Source organism: Pollicipes pollicipes, unplaced genomic scaffold (assembly GCF_011947565.3).
Source record: "Pollicipes pollicipes isolate AB1234 unplaced genomic scaffold, Ppol_2.1 Scaffold_3087;HRSCAF=3621_pilon_pilon_pilon, whole genome shotgun sequence".
NCBI classification, from domain to species: domain Eukaryota; kingdom Metazoa; phylum Arthropoda; class Thecostraca; order Pollicipedomorpha; family Pollicipedidae; genus Pollicipes; species Pollicipes pollicipes.
In genome coordinates this window covers 43,087,412-43,113,109 of record NW_023596225.1, presented here as the reverse complement: position 1 = coordinate 43,113,109, position 25,698 = coordinate 43,087,412, and the positions used below count along the sequence as shown (strand labels likewise).

Below are 25,698 nucleotides of genomic sequence, written 5' to 3'. Positions count from 1 at the left end.
GTGTCAATTGGCTGCACCAGCCAGGTGGCAGGGTCCAATTTAGTCCTGCGGTATAACTGATCCCTGATCCGCGAGTCATGATCCACGTGAAAGTTGGAACGAGGCTCGCTTCCTCAACAAGATCAGCTCTTTGGACCGCAACGACTGGTGCAACGTGTTAGGCTGTTAGGTTACCGGTGGAACGACTTGACAGAAAGGAACAGCTCGGGTTGTTCTACCGTCTACCGTTCTACCGCTCGGGCCTACCGTCTACCGTTCTACCGTCTCCGCCGCACGATTCGCCCCGAACTGCACGTTTTGCAGGACGTCTATCGCTCGATGACGGCTTGCTGAAACGGTGGGGAGCCGTGCTCTTCAAGGGGATCGTGCGCGGCTGGATCGTGCTGGTGGCCATCATGCTGTTCGTCTACGGCATCGGCGAGGCGCGCGTGGTCATCATCCAGATCTTCTACATGGCCTTCTTCCTCGGCTTCATATCGCTGTTCCAGGTGACGCACCTGTTCCCCCTCCCCCTCCCGCAGCAGCTCCCCCTTCCCCTCCCCGGTGAGGCACCTCCCCCTACGGCATTGGTTAACACGCTGACACCATGCCAATAGTCTATAGATAACATGATTGTAGTGTTCCGCTGTTGATCTAGTCTCCTTGGTGGTAGACGGGTGGGCTGGTGGTAGGGTGTGGTATCGACTATTTTGTTGTTTATCTTGACAGTTTTACTATAAATTTGTCAGAGGGTTCACATTGCAGTGATGTTTGTCGGCAAAGTATGTCCATAACTCCTCTCGTTAAGCCGTTCTTGCGGATTTTTTGCTTTGTTTAGTGGGGATCTATGATGAATACGTAAGTCGGAGGTGCCTTTGCATCGCCACGCTGCCATCAGTCGTTATTTATAGTTCTTAGAATATCAGGAGCTAGTCTTAAAGTCAACAATAACAATCATAGGTAAGGATAATATGGCGGTTAGGCTGAGCGTCTGAAAAATCAGAGGTGCGGGGTTCGATTCCCTGCGGTGCCCACCCTTCCTGCCAGGGTTAAAAGCAGGCGACGCGATGTATATATATATATATATATATATATATATATATATATATATATATATATATATATATGATGTGATTTTGGATGCGATGTGATTTTGCACGACAAATTGACCCCGCAGAGAGCCTCTACATTTTCTTTCTCGCATTCCTTTACACTGGAGTCCATTTGACTCGATGGTTCGCTCCTTTCAGATATCGTTCCGCGTGTGGCGGCGGCTGCTGTATGGCTTCACCATGACCCTGATCATGTACCAGATGTTGGTGCTGGTCACGATTTACCTATACCAGTTCAAGCACGTGAACGAGTGGATCACAGACCTCGGTATATCAAAGCAGTGGCAGCGAGACCTGGGCCTGGAGGTTTACCAGACAGGCAGGTGAGGTCGCTGGTTCTGGTGCGGCGTCGCTCACAACCTGCCAGAAATGTTCAGCGTGGGCTGCTGTGTGCCGTTTACCAAGTCATCAAACCGCGCAGAGATAGAGTTGATCCAGCAAGCGTGGGATTTCATCACTGGCGTTGAGATTTCTCGACGGTACTTTTGAACGGTATTGCTGCCTATCCAATGCTATGTGATACCAAGATGCTGATCTGCTAGTGCAAGACGCGTGTAAAAAAAATCACCAGCAGTCAAACTGCGACAACGCAATTAATGTGCTGTTTGCAGGCTCTTCATCAAGCTTCTGTTCCCGACGCTCTTCATGATCGTCTGCGTTGTATACATCCAGCATATTCATAAAGATTTCATGGCTCTCACAAACGAGGAACATTACCACAGGTCAGTACATTGAATCGCTGTTGTATGATACCGACTAAGCTGGTGGAGACTACTAATTTAACGAATAATTTCTTCTTTATGATTAACTGCTGCGTCTACGCATAGGTGGGTGTAAACAAATGGTTTATGTTACAAAGATATGCTCGGACATTTAATCTTTTTTGACTCGTATTGCCGCAATGTTCCTGGCAGTACGTAAAAAATGGATAGTTAGGCGCCATCCTTTATTGTGTAAGTACCCCCGTGATATTTCTAGTCCAGCTCTTCCGCGGCCTCGGAAGCGTACCTGTTTGAGGCTGGTGCCACTGCAGGCAGGAGGTCCATGGCTTAAGCTTGACTTCGTAGCCTTTTCCTCGACCGGCTCCTGCTCAGGAGATGCAGCACCAGCTGGGGGGCGGAGCCTGGCGCGGAGCCGGGCCGTGCGCCCGCTACGGGGGTTCACGAGCGTGGTCTGCCTTTAAACAGCCCGTTACGTCCGGTGGCATTGCCCGTGGCCACGATCTCGCTTCCTGTCAGCGGAGCAGTGCTCTGATTTACGGGACCGAGTAGTCGGAATGTCCGGCGTGCACAAGTACCAACTGGAATGTCTCAGCAAGCCGCTTGAGAAGACTGCTCCGCAAAGGTGCACAAAATCCAAAATAGAATGGTGTCCGTCCTGGTGGCTCAGATTGGTTAGAGCGACAGCCTTCCGATTCGCCCACCCGTGGCGGGGTGGGTTCGCGTCGCTTTAGTGCTTAATATTTGGCCTTGACAGGCATGGTCTGCGGCCGGTGACAACGGTCGTGCTAAGGCTCAGATGGCGTCAGAGGGCAGGACAGACCGTGCCGAGCATTGTGGCACGTGAAACTTTCGCCACTAAATTCTACCGTTGCCTGGAATTGCGCGATCAGATAGTAAGGGTCAGGCTCGCACAACAAGCGCTGCTTAGCGTGAGCTTTGATCCCAGAAATCCATCCGTTCAAAAGGCTCGGATCAAACATTGAAGAAAATATGAAACTTTAACGCGCACATGGTGTGAGTGTTCAAGTGACGGTGTGGCTGCGTGCATCTAACAAGAAAAGTCCCCTGTCATGGGGACCAAAAATCTGAATTCTCAAATGCCACTTCGTGTTTCTAGCATGACTCCTGTCAACGAACGTCGCAGGTCATTGTCGGCCATCTGCATCTACTCGTGATGCATCTCACGAGCGTATGCCCCTGTCACCACCATGACGTCCCCGTCAGGCCTCCGCAGCCGACCGGCGGCGTCAGCACTCCTCCGCCGGCCTCGCCGCCACCAGCCGTGCCCAGCTTCAGCCCCGCCGCCGACACGGCGGCGAACACCACAGCGGACACGGCGGGCACAGCGGACACGGCGGGCACAGCGGACACTGCGGACACGGCGGACACGGCGCCAGTGGCTGAGCAGGAGGAGGAGATGGCTGTTCTGCCCGAGGGCCTGCTGGAGGTGCCGACCGAACCTCACGGGCCGCCGCTGGACGAGACCTCCAGCCTGCGCGAGATGAGGGGTACGTGGACGGCGGCGCTACTCGTGGCCCCGCGAGGCCGCTCAGGGGTGTGAGAGTTTCTGTGTACTTCGGTTCGGTCGAGCCAGGTGCCAATGTTGATGAAGGCCTGGTGATTGTGCCGCCGTATTCTGACTGACCTTTCCCCTATTCGTTACGAGGCTATACTTAGTCCGATCGCCAGGGCACGCTCATTGTTAAGCCCGGTATGGAAAGGTCAACTGACAACTTGCGAAGGGATTTCGACCTGGAACGTGGCTGCCATATTTTAGCACCGCAGTATCAAAAAGATGCCTTCGTATCTTGTCATGTTGGAAAGCCGGAGAGATCGTTTTGCAGGCGCCAGATTTGCGTGCGTTCGGTGATGAGATCAAAACACAGCAGCATGGTGACCTGGCTCAAGCATGAGAAGGGAATCAGAGCATGAGGCTACAGGCCATGTGACGCGTTGCAGTGGAACGTTACCAGGCTCACGTGGGGGGGGGGGGGGGGGGGGGGACGGCAACCTTCGAGTCGGGCGTTAGGCACGGAAAGTGATTTAATGTTATAGATGCAAACGGATTCGGTAATAAGGAATGTGTTTGTTTAAGCTGTGTGGCGTCCACTCCTTCATCCGCGGACTATGTGTCGTCGTTGCCTGCAGGCTGGCTGTTCCATTACTGCGCCCGCATCTGGAACCTGTTCGTGGCGGTGCTGGACAAGGTGTTGTGGATCTTTTGCCGCCTGATGGAGATCCACGGCATGAAGGTCAACTTGTTTGCCCTCATGATGATCACCGTATTCGATGTAAGTTTGCGATGGAGACTGCTACGCACAACCATATGGCTAGCTCGCTCGGACACACCATACCTGTGGAAGGCTCGCATTGCGCCGGTCATCATCGCCGACATTTGTTCCCGGGGTCACATGTGTGTCACGAGTAGCGTGACTATTGACCTCTCATGGTAGTGCCATAGGCACCGTATAGGTATGCACACTGCTGTGCGCGTGGTATGTGTGCCATACAGCAGACACCGGGTGTGTGGCACCGTGCGCCACACCGTATGGCACCGCACACGTATGGCACGCGTGTGGTGCCATACGTGTGCGGTGCATGTGATCCTGTGCGGTGCGCCTTTGCTGCTGCTGCTTCCGCCGCGTGGTCTGCGCTGGCCCGCACGCATCATGGCGTGCGCATGTTGTCTGCGCCCTGCAGGTGTGCGCGGTGCACCTGTGCCTGCTCCTGCTGGTCTGCGTGGCGTTTCTGCTGCGCTCCTGGGGACGCCAGATCAGCTGCGACGTCGCCATCTGCTGGATCAGCCTGCTGCTGCTGTTGCGCATGATCTACCAGATGGACGTGATCCCCGGGGACCTGTGGTCCCTCAACTGCACGGTAAGTGGGGCCAGGAGGCGCCGCGCGTCGCACGCGCGTACACTTGCGTTGGGTCGTTGAAGAAGAAGAAGGAAAGCTCTTCTGACATGATTTGTGTCTAAGAGAATTTCTATGGTTCCGGCTCCCTGCGGGTGAGGTTCACGGAAACGGCCTGGATGTTTTGGCTTGGCTAATATTTTCGCAGTTTTAGTGCTACTTTGGCAACCACTGTCTGCAATCTCAATGTTTAATTTGCATTTTCTTATTCGTCGTCAAATCATTTGTGACGAGTTTAGGCTGCTGCTGTGGTGCAGCGCCAGGACGATGCTTTCAACGCCGACAACAGCAAACTCCTCGTACTAGAGCCCTTGTTCCCGCGCCCCCTCGCCTGTCCCGACTGACGCGGCTGACTCGGTCGGTCCACCACAGGTCTCCTCGTACTAGAGCCCCTGTCCCCGCGCCCCTTCGCCTGTCCCGACTGACGCGGCTGACTCGGTCGGTCCACCACAGGTCTCCTCGTACTAGAGCCCCTGTCCCCGCGCCCCCCCGCCTGTCCCGACTGACGCGGCTGACTCGGTCGGTCCACCACAGGTCTCCTCGTACTAGAGCCCCTGTCCCCGCGCCCCCTCGCCTGTCCCGACTGACGCGGCTGACTCGGTCGGTCCACCACAGGTCTCCTCGTACGAGAGCCCCTGTTCCCGCGCCCCTTCGCCTGTCCCGACTGACGCGGCTGACTCGGTCGGTCCACCACAGGTCTCCTCGTACGAGAGCCCCTGTTCCCGCGCCCCCTCGCCTGTCCCGACTGACGCGGCTGACTCGGTCGGTTCACCACAGGTCTCCTCGTACTAGAGCCCCTGTTCCCGCGCCCCCTCGCCTGTCCCGACTGATGCGGCTGACTCGGTCGGTCCACCACAGGTTCCTGACCAGAACACCACCCTGCTGAGCCACCTGCCCAACACAACGGTGGACGCGCTGACCTGGCTGGGTCTGGAGAAGCGGACCCACCTGCCCGACTACGTCAGCGGCTACATTGGTCAGTGGCGCCACCTTCCGAGACGGCTCAGCGGCGTTCCGGGGGCCAAGAGACGGGCCGTGGCCGGACTGTCTGGGCTCTCCAGCACACGAACCGCTGCCACATGATGAACCGCCGCTAGTACTTGAACAGTGCCACGTGGCTCCTCCATCCATCTCCTGTGCGACACTGACCGTGTTCCTGGCTGCTGGCCATGCTCCACACTCCTGGCGGCGGTTCACCAGGCGTGATGACCATGCTGACGATGCCCCGTGTCCTCCCCGACGGGTGATGATCGTCTTGACGGCATCCCTGTCCTCCACAGCCGCGATAATCGTGCTGACGGTGAACAAGTGCGTCTCGGTGCGCACCGTGTACCGCTCGCTGCAGCTGGGCCAGGCGCCGCAGGAGGGCGTCTTCTTCGCCGGCGTCGGCAGGCAGCAGGCCGATTGCGGCCTCGTCGAGATGGTCAAGTACCTTGTCAACTACGGCTTCTACAAATTCGGCGTCGAGGTCAGTGATGGGCAGTCGACAGGAGGGAGATGTTGGAACGTATACGCATACGCCGGTTAGTATATCGTATTACTCGTAGTAAACAGATGCTACCAGGTTGTCGTGCTTCAAATATGAACGCTGTCGTTGCGTTGGTGTGTGCTTCGTGTTTCTCCCAGTGTGGTAACCGTGAACGCTAGTTTTGAGTTCTGCTGGGCTTTTTCCCGCGTGTCATTTTATTGTCACGGTATGGTCTGATCTTTTAACATCATGAGGCATGAGTGTCTAACTGGATAGTGAAGCACCATGCGGGTCGTCAAATGAGTTGTTGACTGTCGTTTAATAGGCGATCTAGACGCCACCTATCTGGCGGCTGATGCTGTGCGCTCTGTTTGCGCCTACCGCTGACCTCGTCTGGTATATCGTGCGATCCGTTCCCGTCGTAGGCAGCTGTTGACTTCAGTGGTGCTGGTAACCTGATCTGAAATGCCCTGCGCCTCCCTGCGCCGTCATGCCCTGCCCAATCGTGCCGTGCCGTGTTCTGTCCTGCGCTGTCCTGCCCCGCCCTGTCCTGTCCTGTCCTGTCCTGTCCTGTCCTGTCCTGTCCTGTCCTGTCCTGTCCTGTCCTGTCCTGTCCTGTCCTGTCCTGTCCTGTCCTGTCCTGCCCTGCCCTGCCCCTCCACCGCCCTGCTCTGCCCTGCCCTGCTGTGCCTTGTCGCCCCGCCCCGCGGTGTCGTGTCATGCCTCGCCGCGCCGTGCCGTGCCCCCGCCGTGTCGTGCCATGCCGTGCTGTGCCGTGCCGTGTCGTGTCGTGCCGTGCCGTGCCGTGCCGTGCCGTGCCGTGCCGTGCCCCGCCGTGTCGTGCCATGCCGTGCTGTGCCGTGCTGTGCCGTGCCGTGTCGTGTCGTGCCGTGCCGTGCCGTGCCGTGGCGTGCCGTGCCGTGCCGTGCCGTGCCGTGCCGTGCCGTGCCGTGCCGCCACGCCCCGCCCCGCCCCTCCCCGCTGTGCCGTGCCGCGCCATTTCTTGCCGTACGCCGTCAGCCCGGCTGTGATCTGACCTCGCCTGTCTGGCAGCTGACGCTGTTCGCGCTGGTGGTGCTGGTCGGCGCACGGCTGGACGTGGTCTCGTTCATGTACTCGCTCTGGCTGTGCGGCCTGTTCAGCCTGCGTCGCGCCACGCTGGCCAAGGTGTGGCCGGTGTTCGTCGTCTTCGCCGCCTGTCTGACGCCGCTGCAGTACCTGATGTGCCTGGGCCTGCCGCCCGCCCTCTGCATCGGTACGGAACCTGAGAGCGAGAGGCTGGGAGTGGGAGAGAGAAGAAGCGCTACGACTCGCTTTCGCTGTAGCAAGCGTGCAGCAGCTCCGCTCATTCGCCGTGCATGTTGTGAGCAGGGCGACTGCATCGACTCTTGGGTTTGCCTGTTTTGAAGTCATTGGGTTTAAAGCTGTTTTCCACCGACGACGTTTTACCAATGAGTATGTAGTGTTCGTTTAGTCTACGAGTTTTTGTTTTCTGTTCTTTGGAAGCTCGTTGCGACTGCTAAACGATCCCCCGGCCCGCATTGGCTTCTGGCGAAATAGGCTCTGCCCCTTTTTCATGCGTTGAACGATCTCGCGGTGATGACGTGTCCTGTTTTCAGAGTACCCGTACACGTCCATGATATCTCCGGAACTGACGTTCTGGCTGTATCTCCCCGACTACCAGACGTCACCATTGGCACCCAAACTGATGGGTAATCAGACGATCTCAATTTGCTGACATCATTTCATTGAATATCAACCGACCTGGCTCCTTCAACGCATATCTCCTGTAAGAAATGAAATACTTGCCAGGAGCAGGTTTGCGGTTTGTCGGATAACATTTTCCGCGGTTAATTTGTGGCAAAGACTCCAGTGATCCTGCCCATGGTCAGTCTTCAGCCTCCGTCACAACTTATCAGCCTCTTCTATATCTGTTGTACAGAGAGGCTCAGACCGACCGTCCTGTCCGTGCTCTCGCAGAAATCATTCGCGCTCTGCCTTGTATGCGGCTCTCCTCGGCATTGGCCGCCTGTGTGGTGACGCCTCGCGCGCATCTGGTGCCGACAGCGGACTTCTTCCTGCTGCTGCTGGCCTGCTGCCAGCGCCAGGTGTTCCAGCTGGAGTCGGCCGAGGGCGACCGCTACCTGGGCGGCAGCAACACGCCCATTGATGAACACCAACTGGGCGCAGGCTACGTCAACGCCGTGCCAGACTATATCACCAGAAAGGGGTCAGTAGCGAGGAGAGTTTGGAGCTGGTAGAGTCAGCGGCGGGGATGATCAGCACCGGGAAGGGCCAGCGCCGAGGAGGGTCAGAAGCGAGGGGGTGCAGTGTAGCGAGGAGAGTTGGGAGCTGGTAGAGTCAGCGACGGGGATGATCAGCACCGGGAAGGGCCAGCGCCGAGGAGGGTCAGAAGCGAAGGGGTGCAATATAACGGGAGGGGGCGGAGGGGGAGCAGTGTCGGAATGCAGTCAGCAGCGCAGGCGGAGGAGTGGCATTGTCGGAGGTAGCAGTGGCGCAAGGGGCTCAGTAGCGAAGGAGAGGGGGATGTTCGTGCGTGGAATGCTTGGGCCAGACGAGTCGGACCCAAGAGACGGACCCTGATATATTTGTTTGTGACCATGGCTTTGCACGTCAGTGTGCTACAGATAGCCGCAATCGTTCCGGATGTGGCCATGATGTAACGGGAAGCTGGACCTCAAGCTGACACTGTATCTGTCGCTCAGGACATACCTGGACGTTTTGAAGCGGGTCATCTTCTTCTCCTGCTACTGGCTGACGTTGGTCGTTGTTTTCCTGGCGGGCATCAACCGCATCACCCTGTTGTCGCTGCTCTACGTGGCGAGCGCCTTCATCTTCCTTTGGAAGGGCAATGACTACTACCTCCTTCCCTTCAAGGACATACGGAGGAGGTGTGTAGCGTATGGGCGGGCGCGGTACAGGTTGGGTGACAAAGCTGACTTGGGCAGCGAGATCTGATGTACTTATCACTGCTGGATACTGGGCATTACTTCCGATGTCTTTCTTGATCGGATCTGGCTTCAACCAACATGATGTGATTCTCTCGTTTATCCACTTAGTTTCGCGCAAAGCTACGCTCCTGAGATGGATGTGCCCATGGTGACGTTGTCTATGGGCCAGGTGGTGTTCCTCTGCGTTGGTTTACGCCGCGTACTGACGTAGTGGCCGTCTCCGCGTCCGTTCGCAGGTGGATCCTGCTGATCACCTACAGCGTGGTGGTCATCACGCTCAAGAGCTCCGTCTTCCAGATGATGGGCTGCGTCTTCCTGCCCTTCTTCATGAACAACGCGTGCTGGCTCGTCCAGCTGATGGGCATCGGCTGCCTGCGCCAGATGGATCACATGCCAACCGAAACAGGTGCGCGCCGCCGAGACGTGCCGGGCGTGGACAGCCAGGGCGTGTGTCAGCCTCTCCGACGTGTGTTGGCAGATCAATGGCTGGGTGTCTGCCGACTGGCGGGATTTTGTGTTTGCTTCTTTCTGTTCAGCCCTTTTGAATGCTCCGCCCGTGGTGATGCCACCTCTTGGTCCGACGTCATGTGTCCTATGATGACGTCACACGTGCCGCAGTGCGCTCCGACAAGTGTCCGGTGCCCCACTCGGAGGCCGGCCTGCTCTGGGACGGTCTGGTCTTCTGCTGTCTGCTGCTGCAGCTGCGTTTTTTCTCCAGCCACTATTTCCAGCACCTGGTGCTGGAGACCCGGGCGCAGCAGATGCTGGCCAGCAGGTCAGTACGGTCGGTGGCCGTAGGTTGTTCCCCCCCCCCTCGCACCCCACCTCCCCCCTCTATCAACGCGTCAGGGTGGTGTTACCCGTGGCGGATTTTCTCTATCCGCTGTTTTAGTGTATAAGGCGTGGCGTGCAGTTCTGTGAAACAATATCACTTTTGCCCTACAACCTCCGGTAATGTTGCACAAGCCACAAGGGCCAAGAGCGGTGATATGGCATAACATGCAGTCCTACAGCAGGATATGTTCCCGACGGCCGCGGTGGTATGAGAAGGCACTCTCACTACGTGCTGCGCGTGGTGTCCGGCGGCGCCGAGAGCGTCGAGAGAACTGAGGGTGATCTGACGACCTGGCCAGTCCTTGACCCGACCTGAACTCGACCTGACCTGCCCCGGTCCGCCCGGTGCGCCTCCTTGACCCAACCGCGACATGACCTGGTCTGTCCGTCAGCTGACCTGACCTAAGCCGGCCTGTTTTATCCTGGCCAGCTCGGCCGTCAGGTGCATGGAGATGATCAAAGGGCATGATGAGTCCGCGACCTGACCCCACCTGACCTGACCGGCTCGGCCGCCAGCGGCGCCGAGATGATCGAGCGCGAGCGCAGGAAGACGATTGCCAAGCGCCAGGCGGAGGAGGAGAAGGCCATGGCCGACATCCGGCGCAAAATGGAGCGCATCAAGGAGCAGCGCATCCAGAAGCACCGCCAGAAGTATGACAACCACTACCAAGGTGAGGTGGGCCCGGACGACAGCGTGCCGACCGCTGCGCGCGGGCGGACCCCGCGTCCCCGTGGCGGCGTCGATGTAGGTGAGGCGCCGGTGCGCTGGTTTGCGCGAGTTGGCGGTGAGCGCCGTTCGGGTGACTTATCGCAGCTGCCGTTCTTACCGTATCACGGCCCAGCAGCATGTGGTGGCCGACGCGTTTGTCATGATAGGACCGGTGTTGTGCCATGTTGCCGTGTCTTTTTTCTGAGCCACACTTTTTGAGGCTCGTTACTGCATTGTGTGAAGCCGGATGGCGGTCCCTTTGTGCCCCCTCTTCCGCCTCCGCGCGCGTGGCCTACTAACCAGTGTGTGGGCGTGCCTCCACTGCTTGCCGGAGGGTGTCGTGCACGCGGTCTGGTAAGGGGCGTGGATCGGACCGGGCACCGCTGCCGGCGTCACGGGCAGGCAGACGTCCAAGGGGGCCCCAGCTGGACCTGGGGAAGTGATGCTGCTGATGTCACAGCTCAGATGGTGTCTGTCGTGATCTTGCACGGCAGCAATCACCGATTGACGCCCAGGCGCCAAGCGGCGCATAAGGGCACTAAGATGCCTGCTATTGTCAGCTAGAACGCTATTGACTGCGTGGAACGTTTTGTTTATTTCCGGCCCTTGACGCGAAGGACAACCGCAAACATGGCAGTGCGTGGAGCTGATCGTGTCTTGATGGAGACTCCCGGGGGCCGTGCCAAGCCCAGTGACGTCGCGCCGTGTGTGCTCCGGTCCGAGCCGTGTGATTGCTCATTTTTGTTCCGGCCCCTGTAAGCACCCACTTCCACTACCCTGAATGACCGTGTCTTCCAGCGCCGCTCCTGGTGCATAATGCCCGCTCCCGTTACATAGGCACGGCACGGATCCTCACGGGATCAATGTTTTGTTCCCATGCCCTAATTCATACGCCACCTTATTCTGACCTGTACTAACGCTTCAGTTCTGACAAGAATCAGCCCGTATGTCCCGAACGTTGTTTGTTCACCTTGCCTCCTCCAAATGTCCCGTTTCCTTCCCTCGTGGCGGTCATATGAGTTGTACTTGTCGGCATGCGGCTGCCCCTGGCTCGACTAGAACCGTCCTGTCTTCTGGGTTTGTGAAGACTGTCCAGATCTCCCCCTCTCTCGGTCGTCATTGTTTTCACTCCGTCTCCGTACTTCCGCGATCCCGTCCCGTCCGGTCGCGTTTCCTGTCTGTGCCTCACCTGGTCTCGTGTCTCATTTCCACATGTCGGCCATTCCTGTGTCTCGCATCTTTGTCTTCCTGTCCCGCACTGGACTCGTTCCGTTCCAGCACGGCCCCGCTCCGTTCCAGTGCCGCCCGCTTTTCTCCAGCCCGACCCTGCTCCGCTCCACCCCGTTCAGTTCATCTCCATCCCGCTCATTCGTGCTTCGTCTCGTTCAGCTCCGCTTCGTTCTGTTCAGTTCCTCTTCATCCCGCTCAGTTCCGCTGCATTCCGTTCAGCTTCGCTCCATCCCGTTTATTTTCCCCAATCCCGTTTAGTTCCACTCCGTCGGACTCGGTTTCCTTTCATCCTGCTCAGTTCCGTTCCATCCCGTCAGGTTCCGTTCCATCCCGTTAGGTTCCGTTCCATCCCGTTTAGTTCTGTTCCATCCTGTCCCGTTCCAGCACTGCCCCGCTCCGTTCCCGCCGGCCTGGACCCGGCTGACGGCGGGCGGCCACCCGCAGCCGGCACCGACTCGCTGATGAGCACGCCTCTGAACTCGCTGCCGGCGCGGCTGTGGGGCGAGCGCAGTCCGCGGCTGTCTCTGAACCCGCCGACGGCCGGCACCCCGTCCTCCACCGCCCCCACCTTCTCGCTCGACGGCTTCATGGAGGCGTCGACGTCGGTGGCGCAGGGCCTGCCCTCGCCATCCGACGCGTCCAGCGTCTCCTCGGTGCCCGCTCCGCCCCTGGACCGGCCGCTCATCGGATACGGTAGCGCGCCGACGCCGCCGTCGCCGTCGCCGTCGCCACCGTCGCAGACGGGGCTTCGGCGCCGTTCGGGGTGTCTCTCTGTCTGTCCCTCCATGTGGCACGACCCGGCGGCTGGGTGCGGTGTGGGACCAGGTAGTCTGTGCTGACAGAGGGGTGGTCCGCCCCATGACATAGCTGTGGAGGTACTGTGGGTGCTGCTGGGCGGTACAGAGTCTCTGTCGCCGCAGCGTTCCGGGGAAGAGAGGAACGCATTCTTGTGAGCGCTCCTGGCGCGGCCGGTTGGAATCCGGCTCTCCGCGGTCAGTTTTACACTGGTACCAAGCCGCGATGTCTGTCCTGTCAGCACCGAACCCTGCCCACACCGCCTCCCCGGACTAAATGCACGCAACGTCATCACACACGTGAAGGACGATGACCTCTACTTAACTGTTGTAAGTGTCCTAACGTGCCTTGTTTGAGCATTGGTAAAGGCTGATGCGCCTCTATCTCTGATCTTTCTCTCTGTCTGCTCTTATCTTGTCTAGTCTAATTAGCGCCGCTTCAACTTTCTCTTTCAGGTGTTTGTACTGCGCGATGTGCGCAGTTAAATAACCGGGAATAGTTGTTTTTAAATTGTATTAAATACAGAAAATATACGTGATTTGAGGACAACGATTTCAATGAAACTGAACTCACGAAATGCCAGGTAGTCTATTAATGTGTTTAATCAAGTGCCTTTTAAGTACATTTATTGTCACCAGTAATCTTTTAAAGAACTCATCTGTCTTTGGTGTGATGCTGGGTTGGTCGGAGTAACAGTTAGCCGAAATAAATTTTCTAACGAAATTTTGACGCGTTTCTTGTCAGGGCATTTTTGTCTGAGACTGGCGCGTACCTAATACTTTGCAGCGTCTTGGCGTGTCTAATCAAATACCGAAGGTGAAAAAGATCGCGCATGCCGTGCAGGAAATATGATTTGTGACGCGGGGATTTATGGAAGTGCTTTTGCTATCGCGTGTAAATCATGTAGCGGGAAGAACAGGGGTTGACCTAAGGAAGTGAGGAGAGTTCGGCTTTGCGTTCGTTTTTCCATCCTGGCTGCGTTCGTCGAGCGACTGTGTTTTCGGGTGTTCAATTCACCGTCTTCCGGTTGTACAGAAAATCACAACTTCAAAAATGTACTTAATGTGCAAATAGATGAATGTATTTATGGTACATGTGTTGAATGTACAACATTTTACGATCAGATGGCGGCACAATAATGCGCTGAGCTTGTTAGAGAGAGTATGCCACCATTTTTGTATTTTTCACTTCTTGCCGATCAGACGCATCCGATTGATCGGTGATGTCAATTTTCTTTGAATCCGTCTGAATAGCTCACAACCTCGATTTGAAGCAGACGATCCTGCGGGAGGAGTAGTATTGGACTCCCTTACACCACTATGAAAGTGATGCATTTAATTTGCGTTGATTTTTTCAACGCATGAGTTCTGTAACGCTTGTAACACACCAGTTGTCAAAGTGCTTATATACTGAATGCTATGAAAGTTGGGAACATTCGTTTTAGATAATAAGATAGGCAGACATGAGGCTTTTATCCCGCGAATTCAGTGAAACGTTATATTGGGGCGTTGATTTCTCTCCTGCGTTTAGCGCAGTGGTTCTTTTCGAAGAGCTCCTTGGCCTTGGCAAACGGATTACCACGTTGAATATAGTAATGCACCGGTTCAAATTTGAACCGGTGCGTTCCTCGGTAAATGGCCCTTGCCACCCGCTGCGCCAATCATTGCTCATGCGTATCGACGTCATTCATATCTGTGGAGGTGCCAGTTTTAAGCCCGCAGGCTCGCGGTGTGTGTGTGAAAAAAAACAGGTTAAAAAGTGCCACCTCTAACCCGTAACAGCTATTAACGGTCCTCAGTAGATTGTGTCCTGGTATCTATCTGTTATCTATGCCCCTAGATTCTGCCGTCGTTATGAAGGCGGCGGGCGCGACAGCTGCAGCTGTTGCGGACGCGTGGGGCTATCAAGAGAGGAAGAAGTGTGGTGTCGTTACAATGGGTTGACAGCGTATTTGGACTGGAACATAATTTGTTGTAATTTATCTGCATGGTGCTGCATCGGCGTTGCCCAGTGCTGTCATTTGACGTGAATGGTTCTGGAGTTTCACCAGAGTATCTTAAAATATGCTCCAAATGTGGAGCACTCCCTTTAAGCTAGTCATGCAACTTACCGTTTTTTACGATGTGATTAGGCCAGTCGGTGCCGCGTTTGCTGTAACTTTTTTGTGTTATGTTGCACTTTCTAGACCTGCCCCTGAGAACAAGTTCTTGGCTTTTTAGGATGCCAATAAGCCACCGTAATTCGACGAAGCACAAGTGCTAGAGACCGTGTATTAGATCATATAACGCCATTTGATATAACGGTTGAAAAGAACACGGCGCCAGGCCAGATACCAAAGAGACTTTAAGCTGACACGTAGCCAAGGTTTTCCTCTGGGAAGGATCAAATGTCGAGTTGTCTCCAAACGCCAGCAAATTTGGACTGCGTTCCTGCAAAATCACTAGTAAGCCTCTTGGCTCAGCGGAGGGGGTGGGGAGGCATCGCTCCCGCAGTCCCTTCCCCTCTGGCTAGATCCTTGCTCTTAATGAAGGGTAGGTGTGGTGAAATTGTGGCCGCTGCTGTCAGGCGTTTAATTACCGTTTCTGATTTGGTTGTCGCTCAAGATCGCAGACAAGATCGCAGACCTCTTCAAATAAATGCCCAGCTCGTTTGATGAGAACGATTCCGTACCCAAACCATCTCTTCGTAAACGCTATCTAGAGGTCATGAATACGGAGCCATCTAAACTGGCTCTCACGTTAAGCAGCGCCATCTAAACTGGCTCTAACTTAGGACGGTGCCATCTGAACTCGCTCTATTTTTAGACGGTGCCATCTAAACTGGCTCTAACTTTAGACGGTGCCATCTAAACTCGCCCTAACTTTAGACGGTACCGTCTGAAATGGCTCTAACTTTAGACGGTGCCGTCTAAACTCGCTCTAACTTTAGACGGTGCCGTCTGAAATGGCTCTAACTTTAGACGGTGCCATCTGAACTGACACTTGCGATCAACAGTCCTGCTTTCTTTTTTGTCTGATCAAAACGCATGCTAACGGTGGAGAGACTACATTGCAAGACACCCTGACATACACCAGCCGCATATACAGCTACCGGGAGTGATCTGGACTTGTGCTGTCCGACCGCTTTGTCTTTCTTCGCTTGAAAGGTGGCCTCACCGTCGGTGTGCGAGAGACGCATTTGACGGTGATGGGGGCGCAATCGTACCTACCGACAGTAACTCATTGATTCTGGACATTATCTTAATCTCTAAATCACATTCATTGGAAGAATACCATTCAAATGAATGAATTTGTTTTCATTATGATAGCAGCCCCAAAAGTTGTAAGTGTGCAATAAACTGCATGGTTTTGTCTTCTTAAGTTTCTAGATGTTTGTGGTAAAGCAACTCATTTGCGTCACTTTTTCAAGTTTTGCGGTGTTGGCTGAGTTCTATGAGCGTGTAAATTTCAAACTTAAGTTGCCGTTAGATTGGCCAGATACGTATCATCCACAACGTGCTTGTCCACTTAACGTAATACCCAACGAATTAAATCATGGGTGTTGAACTCATGATACGCCAGCACCGTTACTGTCGGTTTGTCAACTTTCCGCTAGGCGCTTTGTCGTGTTCGTCCTGTGTCCGCTTGCTGCACTAACACCTGTGGTCCGCCTCTCTCTCTCTCTCTCTCCGTCTCCCCGCCGCGGCTGCCGCCGGCGCCGTGACGTCACAGTGATCCACTCTTGTGCCGCTGAAGACCTGGAGCTGGATCTGGAGCGAGAGCTGGAGGAGCCGCCGCCGGAGCTGGCGCCGCCGCCGGAGGACGGTGGCCGCGAGATATCGCCCGGCCAGGTCAGGATACGCGCAGACTCAGAGAAAGAGGCAAGAGACGTGGTATCAGGGTGGCAGCTATGTGTACCACGTGCTCCGTGCCATGTAGCCAGTGCTGGGGGTGCGGCGTGCGCCACACGTGTGTCGTTCGACAACCGAGTCCCGGCACGCTCTACGTCTTGCTCCCCTTCACTCATGAAAAATAGCGCTTTGAAGGTTGCGACCGGTGGCGTCAGTGAAATGATCACTGCACACGTCCACCAGTAGCATTTTTCTGTTGTCTGATTATCCGGAGAGCGGGATGACGCCGCATGGCAGGTGGTCGCCGGCCGTCCCTCCGGCGGCGGTCTACTGCGCCTTACCCTCGACGTGTCTGTTATCAGCTGCTGCTATCAGGCATCATGAAGGACTTCAGCTCGGCGGCCGAGGACGCCCGCCGCGCCCGCCGCAAGTCGGGCGAGGAGCAGCCGCCGGCGCCGGTCCGGCGCCGTGGCACGCTGCAGCGCGCCAAGTCACACCACGTGCCCAGCGTGAGCCGCGCGCCGCCAGGAGAGGGCAGGAGGCTGTGGTCAGGGAGTCGAGTTTTGAGGGGCCGTTTGTGGGGTAGTTGAGCGCCTGAGCATGGATTAGATCAGTCAAAAGTATCGCCTCAACATGTATCGCGAGTTGCGAGTGCGGCGATCTGAGGGAGCGGCTTTGATGGAGGCGTTGGTGGCCCGGGCTTATTTTGTTCATCTTCACGTTGACAGACTGGAAATTTACGCTTTGAAATCAGTCGTTAGCTGTTACGGATTTTTTCCTACATTGTAAAATGCGGATAGCCGGGGTTTGTTTTCGCTTTTGAAAACCCAAACCAAACCAGAACGCTTTTGCAAACTATTCCATGTATTTCCTCGCTGACTCGACACGTTTTCTGTGACAGCAAGGCTGCAGCGCTTCATGCACCCACCCTGTTATTGGTTTGCGATAGCTAATCTTGAAGGTGCGACAGTCGCCCTGTCTCCGCTCCGGCTCCACCCTGTCCCCGCTCCGTCTCCGCCCTGTCCTCCGCTCCGTCTCCGCCCTGTCCCCCGCTCCGGCTCTGCCCTGCCCCCCCCCCCCCCCGCTCCGTCTCCGCCCTGTCCCGCTCCGGCTCCGCCCTTTCCCGCTCCGGCTCCGCCGTTTCCGCTCTCCGGCTCCGCCCTGTGCCCCGCTCCGGTTCCGCCCTGTCCCCACTCCGGCTCCGCCCTGCGCCCCGCTCCGGCTGTGCCCCGACTCCGCCCTGTGCCCCGCTCCGGTTCCGCCCTGTCCCCACTCTGGCTCCACCCTGTGCCCCGCTCCGGCTCCGCCCTGTCCCCACTCTGGCTCCGCCCTGCGCCCCGCTCCGGCTGTGCCCCGACTCCGCCCTGTGCCCCGCTCCGGTTCCGCTCCGTGCCCCACTCCGGCTCCGCTCCGTCCTCCGCTCTGACCCGGCAGTCTCGTGTGTGCGCTGGCAGCGGCAGGGCTCGCCTCGCGCGCGGCTGACGCGGCTGCACAGCGACCCGGCGCCGCGCACCCATCCGCCGCCCATCTCCAGCCTGGCGACGCTGCAGTCGCAGGACTCCGCCGACGACGACGAGCCGCTGGTGGCGCCGCGTGACGACGCCGAGCGCGATGACTCGGAGTCGGAGGAGGGCGCCGGCCGGAGAGGTCAGCCGAGCGGGAGGGGTACGGCGGCGGCGGAGAGATTGGCCAGGGGCGGTAGAGGTGGAGGTTAGGATGGATAGGATGATGCTGGGGAGATAGGTCATGCTAGAAAAGAAGTCGAAGGAGCAGTGCCGGCGAAAGAGGTCAACATCGGTCGGGAGAGGGGAGGGGAATGCTGGAGATAATGGTCGGCGATTGGGGGGGGGGGGGGGGGTCACAAGTGCCTCCTCCGTTCTTTTCCCCCTGCCGTCAGTTCGTTGGTAGTTACAGCCTGTGGTTTCGTGCTTACATGGTACAGAAAGGGCCGCTTTGACTGGTTCGTTCAACTCCTTAGCGATTAAAGCCAGACAGTTCGGTGAGCATGAAGCGTTGTTTTGTTTCATGTACAACATGGCGATCCCAGCGTCCCGGTTTCATATGGCGTGTTCCTGGCCTATAGCAGCGGCCGTGATGTGACTGCCAAGCTTTAGAGTTTAACGCTTTGTTCTCAGCACTAGCCTCCCTGCTGAGTCGGACAATCCTGGGTCTGAAGTCGGCCGGCAACTTCCTGCTGGAGTTCGCCGCCAGTATTTTGATCGCGCTCACGGTCAAGTTGAACAACGTGTCGGCCGACTACCGCTACATCGCGAGGAAGCTCTCCAAGGAGAAGCGACGCCTCAAGGTACCTTGGGCTCGGCACCCGTCTCGGAGGGAGGAGGGGGCTGGACCTGAATTGTGCGGTTTATTGGGACAAGAGTGGGATGTGGCGTTCGTTATGCAGATTTGGTTGGCGAGTTATTTTCAATGGGCGTAGTTGTGTTTACATTTTTTATGACATAAAACCAAAAAAGAAGAAAGCTTCTATGAAAATGTGCGTTTTCCAGAAAACCCCTTCCTTATCCCATAGCAGGGTGCGTAGACCCTGTGCTAAATGCATCTATCACTCAGTTTGCGTGATATATTCTGGCCAATCTGTAGTACCATTTGCCTGCGATTATAAGTACACCACATTTCATGTCTTCGTTCTCTGCAGTCAGTCAGCCTCCATTATTACGTCGTGATTTTCGGGTCATGGTCACGACTTTGTGTTTCAGAAGTCCTATCCCACTGTTCCGACCCTTTTTTATGCCTCCTCCCTCTCAGCTGGTATGTTTCAGCCTGAGCCCTGACCGCCGCTGCCGTGTTTTAGGAGCCCTGACCCCGCCGCTGCCGTGTTTTAGGAGCCCTGACCCCACCGCTGCCGTGTTTCAGGAGTCTTGACGCTGCCGCTGCCGTGTTTCAGGAGTATTGACACTGCCGCCGTCGTGTTTCAGGACCCCTGACTGTGTTGCTGTCGTGTTTCAGGAGTCATGGCAGCGTGGTCAGCCGGCGCCTGCGCCGGCACCGGTGGTGCCACCCGCCCAGCCTGCCGCCGCCGACCCCGGAGCCGGCGGCGATGCGCCCCTCGTCTACCTCACCCCGGACGGCACCCCGCAGCTGGGCGGGAGCGAAAGGAAGCCGCCGTCGTCCGACGCCATGGTCGTGTGAGTGACGTCCGATGACTGACAGAGGCCAGCCAGGGTAGCTCAGGTCGGCCAGGGTAACTCAGGCCGGCCAGGGTGGCTCAGGCCTGCCAGGGTGGCTCAGGCCGGCCAGGGTAGCTCAGGCCGGGCAGGGTGGCTCAGGCCTGCCAGGGTGGCTCAGGCCGGCCAGGGTAGCTCAGGCCGGGCAGGGTGGCTCAGGCCGGCCAGGGTGGCTCAGGCCGGCCATGGTGGCTCAGGCCAGTCAGGGATGGCCCCAGGGCCATTGTCGGGAGACGCTGGGAGCACGCAAAGTAGCCGATGTGCCTGGATCCTGGACCGTGGATCCTGGGCCCATTCAACGGCTGCCACAACAATGCAAATGGAGGCTAATGATATAACATGAAGGACACTGTTATGTCTATAGTACAAAATGAATGAATTTGGCATTTGTCTAACGACCATCTGAAAAAAACACTATTGCAGCTTACCATGACCCTCTGAAACACGACACATGTCGTCGGAAGTGACCCCGACCACTCCGGTGTGACCCCTGACCACCGCGGTGTGACCCCTGACTTCTGCGGTGTGACCCCTGACCCTGACCACAGCGCGGCGTGTGATGGTGACGGAGACGGGGACGGGGACGACGGTGTGAAGCACCAGGTCTCTGACGACCTGAGCACGGCCAGTGCCCGTCAGATCCTGGAGCAGCTGGCCGTGGCCCTGTGGTACGCTGTCGTCAGCCGCTCGGAAATGGTGGCCTACATCGTGGTCTTCATCAACCAGGTGCGGCGAGGCTCTTGCTGTCGGCTTACTGCCACCGAAGGACGGCGATGAGGGCCGAGTTCTGTGCTGTGGTGTTCGGAGCGAATAATCCAATGAAAAACATGAAAGTCGGCCGAAATTATATCGCAAGCATGCCAAAGACGTGCTACAGACTGGAAAGAGAGTTCGTTAATATGCCGATTTGTGTGACCACTTTGTATTAATTGTACCTGTTTAAATGCGGCCTGCCCAGGGAACCGTCCGGTGCTGTCCCTTCCACGTTATTCTGGCGAACGGCATGGTGATAAGCTCGAAGTTTATTTGAAGCTACGAAAATGGCATGGCGAAAATGTCACGTGCAGAAAATGTTCCGCGTCTATTCGTGTAGTAACTGTGCTCTGCTGCCTCGCTGAAATCGTTGACGGGACTAAGGACATGACGCCTTTTTTCTGGGACGTCCGACAGATGAAGTCGGCGTCGATTCTGTCTCTGCCGCTGCCGATGATGGTGTTCTTCTGGGGCAGCCTGTCCGTGCCGAGACCCAGCAAGACGTTCTGGGTGACAATGATCGCCTACACAGAGGTAACTCAAGACATACTGGACATTATCGAGGCGAGGGCTTTCTTGATGTTATGATTGCCTGGGTGGCCTGCCGTGATATTCCGCGTGATTGTATCGTCCGTGATGGCCTAAGTCTGCCTGTCAAGGGCCGCCACATGTGTGGCACATGTGATGTCAGTCAAGACTACGTTCTTCTGTGGTAGTAGATGGAAGTCAGTACATCACTGAGTCATCCGCGAAGCTCTGGTGATTTTTACTTCGTCCGTGTTCAGGTATGTCGTTTTTGGTGTGACGTACATCCGTCATCGTGTGGCACTAGTCTGTCACAGCATTTCACTGTTCGCCCGTTCATCAAGCCCTTGTGTTTCCGTTTCAGACCATCATCATCATCAAGTACATGTTCCAGTTCGACTTCTTCCCCTGGAACCACATGCAGAAGCTGAACGACCCGTTCTGGCCGCCGCGTATCCTGGGCGTTGAGCAGAAGGAGCAGTACACCGTGTACGACCTCGTCCTCCTGCTCATCATCTTTTTCCACAGGTGGGCGAGCGTTGGCCTGGTGAGGTTTTTCCGGAAGCAGGCGATCACGGCGACATGGACCTGTTCGTGGCGCTATGCCGGGCGGCGCAATGGCGGCAGGTGTTACTCCGTCTATGCTGGCGGACCTGTAGCGGCCCCGGGGATGTATCTGTGTCCTCTTAACGTGCTTCAATCATTACACATGCCTGGCACCATGGTGCGAACAGTGCCTTTAGAATTGGTTACGTTGACAGCACCTGGCTCACTGCCATAGATCATCCAGTGACCAGTGATATCCGCAGTCAACAATACGGTAATGAAGCAGCCCATTTAAAGCCAGGACCCCAGCAATTATCTCTCTCATATGCATAAATGGATATCTTGTTAAGGTCAATCTCAACCTCAAACCTCAAAAACATGATGCAAACTTCAGACATCAGTTCTGACCATAATATAACCTCATAGCTAGATTTTGGCCTACGCAAACCGAATTCCTGTGACCTCCGATGAGCCTCCTCTCTCTCTCTCTCTCTCTCTCTCTCTCTCTCTCTCTCTCTCTCTCTCTCTCTCTCTCTCTCTCTCTCTCTCTCTCTCTCTCTCTCTCTCTCTCTCTCTCTCTCTCTCTCTCTCTTCTCTCTCTCTCTCTCTCTCTCTCACTCTCTCTCTCTCTTCTCTCTCTCTCTCTCTCTCTTCTCTCTCTCTCTCTCTCTCTCTCCTCTCTCTCTCTCTTCTCTCTCTCTCCTCTCTCCTCTCTCTCTCTCTCTCTCTCTCTCCTCTCTCTCTCTCTCTCTCTCTCTCTCTCTTCTCCCCTATTCTCTCTCTCTCTCTATCTCTTCTCTCTCTCTCTTCTTCTCTCTCTCTTCTCTCTCTCTCTCTCTCTTTCTCTCTCTCTCTCTCTCTCTCTCTATCTCTTCTCTCCTCTATCCCTCGTCTCTCTCTCTCTCTCTCTCTCTCTCTCTCTTCTCTCTCTCTCCTCTCTCTTCTCCTCTCTCTCTCTCTATCTCTCTCTCTCTCTCTCTCTCTCTCTCTCTCCTCTCTCTCCTCTTCTCTCTCTCTCTCTCCTCTCTCTCTCTCTCTCTCTTTCTCTCTCCGCTCTCTCTCCCTCTCTCTCTCCCTCTCTCTCCCCTCTCCTTCTCTCTCTATCTCTCTCTCTCTCTCTCTCTCTCTCTCTCTCTCTCTCTCTCTCTCTCTCTCTCTCTCTCTCTCTCTCTCGCTCTCTCGCTCTCTCGCTCTCTCGCTCTCTCGCTCTCGCTCTCGCTCTCTCTCTTTTGTGGGTGTGGCTTACCATCGTCTCACCTGTCGCGTGTCGCCGGCCGGCAGGCTGGTGATGAAGACGCTCGGCCTGTGGAAGGACGTGGACGACGAGGCGGTGCCGGAGCCGGCCGCGCCGCCGCCGCCGCCTCCGGACCATCTGGGTGCCCCGGAGCGCTCTGTGGCAGAGCGCGGCCGCGCTGCCGCCCAGAAGGCCCGCAGCGAAGTCATGGAGGGGTGTGTGACATGCCGGGGGAGGGGGGGGGACAAACGGCGGCCGCCAAGGGACTGGAGGACGGGAAACGGAGGGGGGGGGGGGAGCTCTGGTAAAGATCAGGCAGGTTGGACGGTATGGTGGGGCTACTCATCTGTTATATGGTCTGATGTTGGCTCACAAGTGATAGGATGCCTATGAGGGTTGGCTGGGCGGAACAGCGTACGTGTGTTTTTTTTTGGGGGGGGGGGCGGGCCGGCCTTCATATTATGCTGTCTGCAAGGTGACGATTTTGCCTTAAATTTGAGTCATATTGCTTTGGAACAAAACAGTAGAAATATATCACTGAATAGGAATATGCTGAATTGGCTGTGATAATTTCAGTTTCAAGTTTTACCTATCGGCGACGAGCGAGTTCTTCAAGTCGCTGTTGTCCACCTCGGGCAAGGAGAAGGTGGACGTTTACGCATACATGTTCATCTGTGACTTCATCAACATGTTTGTGGTGCTCCTCGGATTCTCCTCCTTCGGCGTAAGTGCTGCATCTTTGCGCTCGAGTGACCTTGACGGCGAACGTGACGTAAGTTGCACACCAGGTCAGGCCAGGCCATAGGGCCGGAAACGGACGGATGTATCGACACTGCTGGTGTCGCGGCTGCAGATGCGGTCCGGCTGGCTGAGAAGCTTCAGTCCGCCTTTTGGACCCGTTCGTTATGCGGCCGTAAATGCTGCAGTGGAGCTGAATATTCGCTGCCCCATAGACCCGCGCCGCTCAGGCGATGTATAGACGGGCACCGCGAACTGACCTGGAGCCGACCGGAGGCCGCTGCTCAGCCAGGTCTTCAATTTGGCTCGGTCGCCACAGTCGTGGCAACTGTGGTTCCCTACGACGTCACATCACCCGCCCTCCTGGGAGCTGACCGCGCGTGCCCCGGCTGCCCGGACCCACCTCTGACCCTGCCCTCGCCCTCCGACAGCCGCCACAGGGAGGCGGCGGCGACATCTCGTCGGTGGTGGAGGAGAACCGCGTGCCCATCCCATTCCTCATCATACTGTCGCTCAACTTCCTGCTGATCCTAGTCGACCGCGCCCTCTACCTGCGCAAGACGGCGCTGTGGAAGCTGGTGTTCCAGTACGTGCTGGTCGTGGTCGTGCACGGCTGGCTTTTCTTCACGCTGCCCGCCATGACCGACAGGTGGGTGTGACGTCATCCGGCGTGGGTCTGTGTGTGACGTCATACTACGTATATGTGAGCGTATGCGTGTGGCTCCGACGCATTGCTTGGCTTTAGATCGGGCCATCAGAACTGGGGTGAAAGTTGGGGGAAGTTTTGTGTTGACTCTTGCAGCTCATTGATGTTTCCAAGCAAGGCGACCATGGTGATTCCGGAATCGCCCGTGCGATGTGTATGCACGTATGAGACATTTTCTTTCTCAACTAATGTTTTGTATCACCACGTGTTTGTGTGTGTGTGTGTGTGTGTGTGTGTGTGTGTGTGTGTGTGTGTGTGTGTGTGTGTGTGTGTGTGTGTGTGTGTGTGTGTGTGTGTGTGTGTGTACGTAATCTAAATCGTAATCAGACGTTCAGACGTCCTTTGGTGGGCTTCGGCAACGATCGGTTGTGGTTGGGGTGGTAACTCCCTATTCCCTGTAAGCTCAACAAATCGGGGCTCGCGAGATGCGGACGTGGTATGCATCTCGTGGTGGCTGTGGCACGCATCTCGAGTGGCCGGGGGGGGGGGGGTCCCACCCATTGGTGACGTCACTGATGTAATTCAGCGTCCGTCATCCTCAGCTACTTTCATCGGTCAGCACAGTCTACATGCGTGCGGGTTATATCAGAGGCCTTCTGTGGGCTGCTGTATTCAACCATTGAGATGTGATGGGATAGACTGCTTTGATATGTTTCGGGCGCCATGTCTCTGACATTAGTCTGTTGTGTATAGCAAAGGGTGGCTGCCACCGTGGTGCCACCTCCCTGGTTGGTTTGTTCTTACCTATGTCCAGTGCTGTCAAGTGGTGCGTACAATTGTACAGGAGAAGTCACAATCCTCCTTCCTGCCGCTCCAGTGGCGACAGGTGCTCGTCTGTACGACCGGCCTGTGTATATGTCCCGCAGGGAGTTTAACCAGGCAGTGGCTCCTCGCGTGTGGTACATGATCAAGTGCATCTATCTGCTCTTCTCGGCATACCAGATTCGGTCGGGCTACCCCACCCGCATTCTGGGGAACTTCCTCACCAAACAGTACACAATCTTCAACAAGACGGCCTTCAGAGGGTGAGTGTAGAGGCTGCTTACTGGTCACCACGGACGCCTTTGGCGTTACGTTCGTCCCTATACAGTGTCGTGGTGGTGATATTGACTTGAACGACGCTATTCAACAACCTATATTACTTACAAATAACTGAGCCCTGGCTTCTTTCCAGGTTTATGCTGATTCCGTTCCTGTACGAGCTGAGGGCCCTGATGGATTGGATGTGGACCAAAACATCTCTAGATATCTTTAATTGGCTCAAGATGGAGGATATTTATGCCCATATATTCTTGATCAAGGTAACCAGCTTATATACACACATATTTTTGTTTGTTTGTTATATACGTTTGTTATATATATATATATATATATATATATAGTAGATCATAAATATGTGTATTTGTACACGCGAACATGCTGTACACCGTGTATGGCAGCACCAAGGT

At 56.1% G+C, this 25,698-nt stretch overlaps 1 protein-coding gene across 7 annotated transcripts in view; it reads left to right on the top strand.

Moving 5' to 3' along the window:
• Positions 1-25,698, top strand: part of Piezo (piezo type mechanosensitive ion channel component) — a gene marked incomplete in the record, with an annotated part of 141,676 nt that overhangs the window by 69,506 nt on the left and 46,472 nt on the right. For 5 of the 7 annotated variants that reach the window (XM_037238926.1, XM_037238924.1, XM_037238923.1 and 2 more), the window contains 29 exon segments: positions 304-488; positions 1,230-1,414; positions 1,703-1,813; positions 3,038-3,321; positions 3,962-4,104; positions 4,514-4,690; positions 5,585-5,702; positions 6,007-6,194; positions 7,248-7,449; positions 7,814-7,906; positions 8,262-8,424; positions 8,921-9,106; positions 9,403-9,572; positions 9,785-9,941; positions 10,517-10,671; positions 12,384-12,632; positions 16,445-16,563; positions 16,926-17,072; positions 18,018-18,210; positions 18,699-18,868; positions 19,531-19,709; positions 20,297-20,474; positions 20,919-21,035; positions 21,391-21,554; positions 22,854-23,021; positions 23,383-23,530; positions 23,976-24,193; positions 25,117-25,275; positions 25,425-25,551. In XM_037238926.1, the coding sequence (XP_037094821.1) occupies positions 304-488; positions 1,230-1,414; positions 1,703-1,813; positions 3,038-3,321; positions 3,962-4,104; positions 4,514-4,690; positions 5,585-5,702; positions 6,007-6,194; positions 7,248-7,449; positions 7,814-7,906; positions 8,262-8,424; positions 8,921-9,106; positions 9,403-9,572; positions 9,785-9,941; positions 10,517-10,671; positions 12,384-12,632; positions 16,445-16,563; positions 16,926-17,072; positions 18,018-18,210; positions 18,699-18,868; positions 19,531-19,709; positions 20,297-20,474; positions 20,919-21,035; positions 21,391-21,554; positions 22,854-23,021; positions 23,383-23,530; positions 23,976-24,193; positions 25,117-25,275; positions 25,425-25,551 (4,853 nt within the window). 7 annotated transcript variants of the gene reach the window in all.